Source organism: Juglans regia, chromosome 10 (genome assembly GCF_001411555.2).
Source record: "Juglans regia cultivar Chandler chromosome 10, Walnut 2.0, whole genome shotgun sequence".
In the NCBI taxonomy this organism is placed as follows: domain Eukaryota; kingdom Viridiplantae; phylum Streptophyta; class Magnoliopsida; order Fagales; family Juglandaceae; genus Juglans; species Juglans regia.
Genome location: NC_049910.1, coordinates 2,233,862 through 2,243,105, shown reverse-complemented (window position 1 = coordinate 2,243,105; position 9,244 = coordinate 2,233,862). Strand labels below are relative to the sequence as shown.

At 38.8% G+C, this 9,244-nt stretch overlaps 1 protein-coding gene and 1 long non-coding RNA gene across 4 annotated transcripts; one reads left to right on the top strand and one right to left on the bottom strand.

Annotated features, from left to right (window-relative positions):
• The first annotated feature begins 2,955 nt into the window (after window positions 1-2,955).
• LOC109021656 lies at window positions 2,956-5,265 on the top strand. 3 transcript variants are annotated; one of them, XR_004802516.1, is made up of 4 exons: window positions 2,956-3,282; window positions 3,391-4,006; window positions 4,187-4,234; window positions 4,960-5,265. It is a non-coding gene; the product is annotated as an uncharacterized LOC109021656 (long non-coding RNA). The 3 variants fall into 3 exon arrangements; XR_004802515.1 differs by lacking the exon at window positions 4,960-5,265 and adding an exon at window positions 4,365-4,793 and having other exon boundaries at window positions 2,956-3,231; XR_004802514.1 differs by lacking the exon at window positions 4,960-5,265 and adding an exon at window positions 4,365-4,793.
• A 543-nt stretch (window positions 5,266-5,808) lies between these two features.
• LOC109021642 (high affinity nitrate transporter 2.7-like) lies at window positions 5,809-8,120 on the bottom strand. Its single transcript, XM_019004321.2, has 2 exons — window positions 6,854-8,120; window positions 5,809-6,257 (listed from the first exon to the last, which is right to left on the bottom strand). Exons 1-2 carry the CDS (start codon window positions 7,984-7,986, stop codon window positions 5,990-5,992), a joined length of 1,401 nt encoding a protein of 466 aa, XP_018859866.1. The 5' UTR covers window positions 7,987-8,120; the 3' UTR covers window positions 5,809-5,989.
• Window positions 8,121-9,244: the final 1,124 nt, after the last annotated feature.

The window sequence follows — 9,244 nt, the reverse complement described above, 5'->3', positions numbered from 1 at the left end:
AAGAAAACTAAGATGAACTTCCTTAAATATGGCTTGAAAATATCATTCATGAGGGATTGAAAAGTGGAGGGGGCATTAGTCAATCCAAAAGGCATTACCAAAAATTCATAATGCCCTTCATGAGTCCGAAAGGCAGTTTTTGGAATATCTTCGGGGTGGACTCTTATTTGGTGATACCCAGATCTTAGATCAAGCTTACTAAAAATAATTGCTCCATGTAGTTCATCTAGTAGCTCATCTACTATAGGGATGGGAAATTTTACTTTAATGGTTTCCTTGTTTAGAGTGCGGTAATCTACACATAGCCTCCAACTTCCATCATGTTTCCTTACTAAGAGTACCGGGGATGAGAATGGACTTTGGCTAGGTCTAATTATCCCCGATGAAAGCATTTCTTGGATCAACTTCTCTATTTCGGTTTTCTGGAAGTATGGGTACCTATAAGGCCCTAGACACGTAGGTTTAGTACCAGGATGTAGGTCGATATGATGGTCATGTGATCTGGTTGGTGGAAGTCCTTTTGGTTCTTCGAAAACCTCCTCAAATTTAGATATCAATTCATGAAAAACAGGAGCAACATCCAAGGAAAATAAAGATTCTGTTTGGTTAAGAAGTTGTATCACTAAACCCCTTTTGTTTTGTTTAGATACCTTTCCAAACTTCTCCCCTTCTATCATGGATAAATCAGAGGGGTACATACCTTGCAAAATCTGTTTCTGATTGTTGACCTTAAACTCCATTAAGAGTTTAGAGAAATCCCACAGAATGGGACCCAAAGTCCTGAGCCACTGCACACCTAGCACCACATCGCAACCTCCCAGCGTGAGAATGTAAAAATCAGTACGAATTGAGTTACCTTGCATTTGCAGTCTAGCCTCCAAACACCTCCCTTGGCTGAGCAAGGTATCTCCATTGGCTACCTTAACAGCCAATCCATCCGTAGGTTCAACCCGAAGCTTAGCCTTCATAGGGATAGAAGGATCCATAAAATTATGGGTGCTTCCTGTGTCAATGAGGATAACCACCCTAATTCCATGAATCTGTCCAATGAGGCGCATAGTCCTTGGGCTTGGAGAACCCAACAAGGCATGTATGGAAATTCCAGGCTCCAATTCTACTATTTCTGGATCTGATTTTGATTTGCTGCATTCCCCTTCAAACTCTACCATAGAACAGTTAGGCTTGTTTTCTTCTTCCTCACTTGAGTCTTCACATTCCATAATAAATAATCTAGCAGCCTTGCACATATGTCTCGGTCCCCATTTCTCATCACAGTTGTAGCAAAGGCCCTTCTCTCTTCGTTCCTTCATCTGTATAGGAGTTAACCTCTGCACTGGTACAATGGCTTTCCTTTCTGCAGCAGGTGGTAAGCTAAGAGGAGGTCTGGTTGGCCCTAACCCCATCTTGTTTGACCTTCGAAACGCTGCCACATTTTCCTCCTGCATTTTTGCTAATCCGTAAGCTGTAATAAGAGTTTGTGGGTTAAGCATTCTCACCATAAATCTTATGTCTTCACGCAGGCCAGTTAAAAAACAGCTAAGCTTATAAGGCTCAGCAAGCCCCCTCAGTTGGTTGGAGAGAGTCTCAAACTGAGTTTTGTAAGCCTCAACTGTAGTGGTTTGGCGTAGCTTCATGAGTGCCTCCATGGGATCGTCATACACTGAAGATCCAAACCTGGTTTGTAGTGCCCGAACAAATCCTTCCCAGCTGGTTAATCCTCCAGAAGCTTCAAGATCTTGGAACCAGATGAGAGCCTTCCCTTCCATGTGGAAGGAAGCTAATAAAACTCTATGATGAGGATTTGTTTGGTGATATGTGAAGAACTGGTTGCGGGTCTTCTCCATCAAACCTTGGAAAGTCAAGGCGTATGGCTCTAGTTTGAATACCTCCATGCTCTTCAAATAAGGGATTTGTCACCTGTGCGCCTGATTCATTCCCAGAATCCTCTTGTTTCTTCCCATTAATTCTCACCAAGGCATCTACATTAGCTGCAACAGCTTGCAATTGCTGAGCTAAGCCTTCAACAGCATGTTGTAATGAATCTTGTTTCTTTTGATAAACCTCCTGAGACTGTTTGACTAAAGCCAAAGACTCAGATAATTGAGAATAACGAGTGCCAGTGCCCTCTGCCATGGGCCCAAACCTGGCTCTGATACCAATGTCAAATGTAAAACTTAGGCACTGGAATTATATAACCACTTCGAGGGGGTTTAGCCTCCAATACTAAGCAAATTGACTGCAGAAATTTGATACCTTTTCATTACTGGAAGTGCTTTAAATAGAACAGAAATAAAAACAACAGAAATACAACGTGACCAACAATTAACGGGCTCAACAATCCACAAACAACGTGGTAAATAACTGCCCAAGACCCTTTCCACCATAATTCTCGGCACATCACTTTATGACCCAGACTTGACTCAACAGAATTATAAATGACTCAATAAACATAAACGTAGACTCATAACCCAATACAAATACTGACCCACAACAATAGATAAGCCATTAAGCAAATGGCACGTGACAGTATCTTACGCTACAGTGGCCTGTTTCAATCTACTGGGAAAATTTACTTTACTTTAGCCCTGCACTGCACCTACCTATTCCCTGAAAGAGTTGCAAAGCTTAACCATTTCAAAAGGGAGTGTCTTGTGGAGAAAATGGTTTACATAATGAGATGGGTCACATGGTGTTATCGTTTCCCATCCATTTATTGCAGTGTTATTATCCATCTAATCTAGTTTTAGAGATGCTATACCACTAATATTTATTATATAGAGTTTAACAGCAGTTATTTTCTGGGCTTATACTTTGCTTGTTAACTTCTTTTGAGAATCGACTGAGGTCCTTCCTAATGCAATAAGCAATACATATTATGTTATTTGTTTAATATGCAACTTTTTTTTTTTTTTTAAGAAGAGGATGGTACTCCAATTTTATTGATTGCCCTCACTTGTGGCGGAGGAAAACCGTGGTTACATCAAGACACCTGGGGGATACAAATAAATCAAAAGGCCCAAAATCCAGGCATAAAAAACTAATACTTCCGAAGACCAGACAAAATATCCAAAATTACAAACTTATCAAACTTAATATGCAACCTGTTTTAATATTATGGTTGTTGCGATGACATTCTTGTAGGGCATAAGCTAAGTATCGGATGCATACTTGCTGTGTCGGTTGTAATGGAGTCTAGAAGCTTTCAGCCTCTTGTTGTTTATGCTATGGATGGTGAGTAGAACATATCAACCAGTATTATGGGCTATATGTTCCATTTTTAAGGTATCAGCATCTTTTAAACTTGTACCCATAGTTAATTTTCATGCATTGAATTTCAAATTTTCATTAACATGGATCTTGATATTTTGCTGGATGATCACCACTTGTCAGATGCTTTGGATGAGGAAGAAGATCCGTGGACCTTCTGGATGTTTGCCCAGAAATTCTGGCTACCTGGTTTTTTATTTCTTACTGTGTTGACAAACTTGGATCATCCTATTGCACTCATTGCAATCAAAATTATTTTGTTACTCCTAAGCACAAATCCTTGTCCTCTCTCAGTCTATGTTTTTGTTGGTCAGGTAAGTATTCCATTTCACCTTGTTGTACTCATGACTTAAGAGAGGGTCCAATAAAAAAGCTTTCTAAACTCTTGTATAGAACTCACGAACTAGGGTATCAAGAGGCAATCCATCCCCTAGTGTTTGACTAGTGAGCTGAAGAAATACGTGGATTCTCGACAGATGAATAAATTTTTTAATTTTGTTGAACATAATGGGAACAATCAATTTTCATCAATATGCGGTTATCTCATAGGATATATATTTTCATTATTGTTGATAATTTCTTGTGTAAAATCCTTGCTATTATGATTTTGTCCTCCCTGGTATCGTCTTGACTATTTCAGTGGCTGATATGATTCTACATACTTGGAGTAGATCAATGGTCTATTAAATTGGGGTAGCTGCTTTGAATTTAAGTGGAAACCAAGGCTTTGTTGAGTGAGGTAACTATAGACTACAATATGTCATTTTTGAGTTATGAGGTTGAAATCTCAGGAGTTACTCTTTGTTCTTTGTTCCTATATGCATATAACTCGAAGAAAAAAACTACTGTTATAGGAAAAAAAGGATCTTGCTTGACCATTCCTTGATGAGCTTATTATTTCAAACTTTACATGTTGCAGTTATGTCATCAATCTATGCGCAAAGAGCCTCACTTGTACAGAAAAAAGGTGTGCCTATTTTTTTACTATTTGCATTGACTTTTTATTCCAATACTTTTCTCCAGTTTTTATGGCGCTAAGGTTATATATATGTACTGGATATGGCATCTAGTGAGAGTTTTTTGGATGGCTGTGACAGTTTACTTGGGCTTGCAAGTACACATGCTTATTGAGGGAAGTTGGTTCTACCAATACTTATGTCAAAGGGCATCACTCCACCCATTGGATGCCCATTCCATGATTTTAGAAACTTGTTAAAAATTAGTTTCCCCTCCCCACGATTTTTAACTTTTTATTTATTTTTTATTTTTGTATTTCTCCCATCTTATAATTCCTGGTTCTGCTGCCCTTGCTTATAAGGAAAGAATGGAGAAGAAACAGGATAAAGACTAGAACATGATGTGTTTTCCTAATTCTCTCTTTCAAACGCTTATCAGGCTGCAGTTTCTCATAGCCACGTGTATTTCATAGCTAAATTTGGACTGCCTATATATCATCTGTGACAATTGATCCATGATCTGATTATGTGCCTATGTTTCCATGGAAATTATTCAATGACTTCTTCGAATTGACATCTTAATTGGTCGCATGCACTATGGTTTATAACAATTTAGATTTGATAATTGTGGGTAGAATGGAGTGAGTGGATCAACTTCCAATCTCATTCAAATGTCTTGGATGTATTTTTACAAATAGATTGCTTTTATTCACAGCTGATATCTTTTGCTTTGTAGTCACTATACGCTAAAAATGTTGAAGTTCAAGACTATAAGCTTCTCTGCATTGCTAGAGTCGAACTGAAAGAAGAAAAGTTCACTTTGGTTGGAATTCTGGGAGGTTGGTGGGCTCTGCCAAGACTCTTTTTTCAGGGCTTTTCCATGGTTAGGGATAGAGCTCTGAAGCATTATTGAGAAAACAACTGAATAAGTTAATTTAACCATAATTAGCATCAGCTTCTTTGTCAAGCACTATAAGTCGTTGGCATATAGCATAAGAACAGTTAATTAACAGAAAGGAAAGCAGGCAGTTAGATGAGCTTAGCCGGAAATCCAGTAAGCAGTAATCGGATTTAGCGATGTTTATAATTCTTTCCGTAGTCTTCTTTATTTTGGCAGTAATCGGGTTACAACCGAATACCTGGTTGGTACAATAAATCATAAAATCCAAACCCGTCATAAAAACCAACTATATAAATAATTAAGCACTATCCAAGATAATAAAATAAGCATTAAAACAAAACAGAAAAAAAGATGCATACCTTAATAAAATAAAACTAACCAGTAGACAAACCTCTTATTTATGTCGAAATACGTGTAGCTTTCTTGCTATTCTTCTTTACAAAAGTACTAATATTCTGCTTTAGGATAGAACCATCCCACGAAAGCATATCTTTTGTTTCTTTTGCCTTTTACATGTATACTTTTAGAAAATTTTATTCACCACCTTATCATCTAATTTTCATTTTATTATGTAAGATATGACACATTTATCACTACTGAGTGATGATGATAAATGTATCATATCTTAAATGGTAGGATAAAAATAAGATGAGAATATAAAATATAACATTACTCGATAAAATGTTTTCATAAATGGTTCATTGCAGATAATCTCCATCAAAAAATAAGAACACTCTTGTCCACATGGATTAAGTTTTGAGTTTTCTTAATGATTCGTGATAGAACCAATTGAGAAAATATTTTTCCCTTCATTATTATCTTAGAAACAAATAATTATACATGCCATGAACGTGCTGGGGGAACCTTATTCTATCAAGTGGTAATGATCATCATCATCTGCAATATTGGGTTTCATGGGAAGATGATGAGAGGCTGCAGGGCCGCAAAACATTCCGCCCCATTGCGGGAAGTAGATGAGGGTGATTGGGAGAGTGCAGACGAGCATCATAACCCCCATGAGAGAGATGCTTGTCTGCTTCGAGAACTTAGAGCCTGAAAACAACAAGAGCTGCGTCACCACTGCCCCCACCGTCCCTCCACTACCTGTCATCCCCGATATCACTCCAAGCGACCTGCGGGCATTAATACCACAAGTATATAAATATCATCTTCGCAAACTAATTCTAGAAGTACTACTATCAACTGTGTCCCAACTACTAATAGGACTTTTCTTCCGTTTTTATCGACCAGGACAAACGGGCTCTTGAAATGATTAGTACAAAAACAAAGTTCTTGAATCGTGTCAAATGAATCTTGTCAAACACGTACACAAACAAACAAACTTATGAAATGTGGAAAGTACCGACACTATTTTTCTAACCGACACTATTTTTCTAGTCTGACCGAAATATTTTCTGTCGTGACAAAGCCACGGAATCGTATATGCATATTTTTTTAATTTTTAAGGTTATTATTAATCATTTTTTGTATCCATCGTCCTTTTGTATTATACTGAATAATTGATAATAAAAAAATGACGACTTTTTAACAATTTAATATGGAGATAATAAAAAACAAGTATATCTGGTAAACTTTTTTGAAATATATAAATATTAATTTAAATTAAATGGTTTAGCGTTCCAAACAAATAAGTACTTTTTATTTTATTTTATTTTTGTGACCGTGAGATTTTTAATGTTCCAATTTTCATGGGTCAAGCAAAACTCACCTCTTGGAAACGAAAGGAACCACGCCGAACGTGAGACCACTTGCGGCTTGAACGAACACAGCGAAACCACACATCACCGTTATGGAACCCCACAGAGAATTGACTCGTCCCAGTAACACACACAGCAACCCCGCCAGTGTCTGCACCACCCACAACCCCCACAGCCTCCCTCTCATTCCAAACCTCTTCCCCATCTCGTCGGAAATCACCCCTCCTATCGGCCGGGAAAAAAAATTGGCCATTCCAAAGCTCGCCGCTATCGTCCCAGCCAGGTCCAGATTCACATTAAACCTGTCGTAGAAGTACTGCGCTATGATATTATTTGTTGTCAGCTCCACTCCAAAACAGTATCCGTATGTTAAAGCCAGTATCCACCCTCTGTAATTCTTAATCCCATTGCATAGAATTTTCAGAAAGTTCTCTTTTGGGGTCTTAATATTGGAGCGTTTGTATTTCCCGGAAGGAAGGTCTTGGCCATAAACCAAGACCAATATTGCTGTCACTACTTGGAATATTGCAGGCACGATAAAAGCAGCACGCCAAGCGGTGGAAGATGGTATCTGGAGGGATATGAAGAGAGTGTATATGAGCGGCATGACCAACTGGGTGACGCCCGAGCCCATGTTAGCCCAGCCGGCGGCGACTCCGTTGGCAAGCCCGACGACGGGGCCGGAGAACATAGAGCTCATCCAGAACTGGTTGGCGACGAAGTTAGCAAGCGAAAAGCCTACTAGGAAGCGAATAAGAATGAACGATTTCGGCGATGATACGAGAGACATGGAGAGGATGACAGGCGCGGTAAGGAGAGACAGCGTGGCGGAGGCGACGCGAGGGCCAACGAGGTCGCATGTAGGCCCCATGGCAAAGCGGGAGAAGATGGCGCCGACAAAGGAAGCTATGCCGGCGTTGCCAATATCAGTGTCGGTGAGGTTGAGGTCTTCACGGATGATGGCGAGGAGAGGAGGGATAGAGAAGGTTGAGAAGAAGCAGGAGAAGAGAGAGAGCCATGCAAGGTGGAAGGCTCGCATGTGGGGTGGCGCTATCGAGAGAGGTCGGATTACGGTGGCTTTTGAATCAGCATCGACAGGTAAGGAGAAGGTCGGTGCTTTTTCGGATTCATGATCAGCTTCCATGGAAGAATTAAAGTTCAGGAACTGGATACCTTTGTGGGACTGTTAATAAGTAGATGTTCGTTCTAATAGTGGCTGATCATGGCCAGACAACTTTCCTAGGTAGTTGGCCAAATGATTCGAAAAGAATTAGAATGGTAGCATACCACGTAGACCCCACATGAATCGAATGGTGCACCGCTCTGCAGAGGAAAGAAAAAAAAAAAAAATTGGTGATTCACCCTGTCGTCTTCCCCCCTAGCAAGGGACACCGTGGACCGGCTCAGATTCCTGTCCTTTTCTCCCTCTTCCATACGACTCCCGTAAGTCACCCTCACAAACTCTCTCTCTCAACCAGCTTTTAGATCTCCTGATCTCTTTTGTTATTAAAAAGATAAAATTATTCCTGAATTTATTAAACTTTCAGACGTTATATAATTGCACTTTTCTTCGAAATCAAGTGCCATAATTTATCTTTAGAATTAGTTTCTATTGGAGTCACATACGCACTTAATTAATTATTTTGAAACAATATATATAAAACCATCACAGTAATATCGGTGCAGCATGATTTAGAATGATACATTCGACATTTTTCTTTCTTTTTTTTTTTCAAAAAATCTACTCAACCTCCTACTATTCATACAACCTCCACACTCCACATTATTTTTAATTTTTTTTATTTTTTTCTTTTATTAAATATTTATTATATAAATAATGAATAAATAATTTAAAAAGAATAAACTCAAAAAAAAATTTTAAAAAAATATTAAAAATTTAAAAAATTTAAAAAAGTGTGGAGTGTGGAGTGTGGTGGAGGTTGTGTAGCAAAACTCTAAAAAGACAGATTTTATTGGCATACCTTGTGATTTGCATAACTGAAGAAAGAGGTCGATGAACAATGAGGAATGGGGGGTAGTGCGATGGTTGGCACGGTCTGGAGGGCAGCAATGCGATGGTTCGTGCAACTACAGTGGAGTGTGCCTATCTGGTCTGGAGCTCCTCCATCGACACCGGAATTAGTCGTAGAGCGTGCAGCCGTATTATTATTTTTCCTTTGCCATATGATTATGAATTAATGCACATTAATCTTCTATATATAACTATCTCTATTATATAAGTGGCTATTAAACAAAAATTATTATCTTAACGGAGCTACAGTAAATTTACTGTTAGTTTTTTTATTTTCTGTTAAGTCTCCGTATGTAGCCATTTTTAGTTCACAATTGACACACGTTCACCTAAACCCAGTGAATACCGCCAGCAACTCAACCAAAAGGAA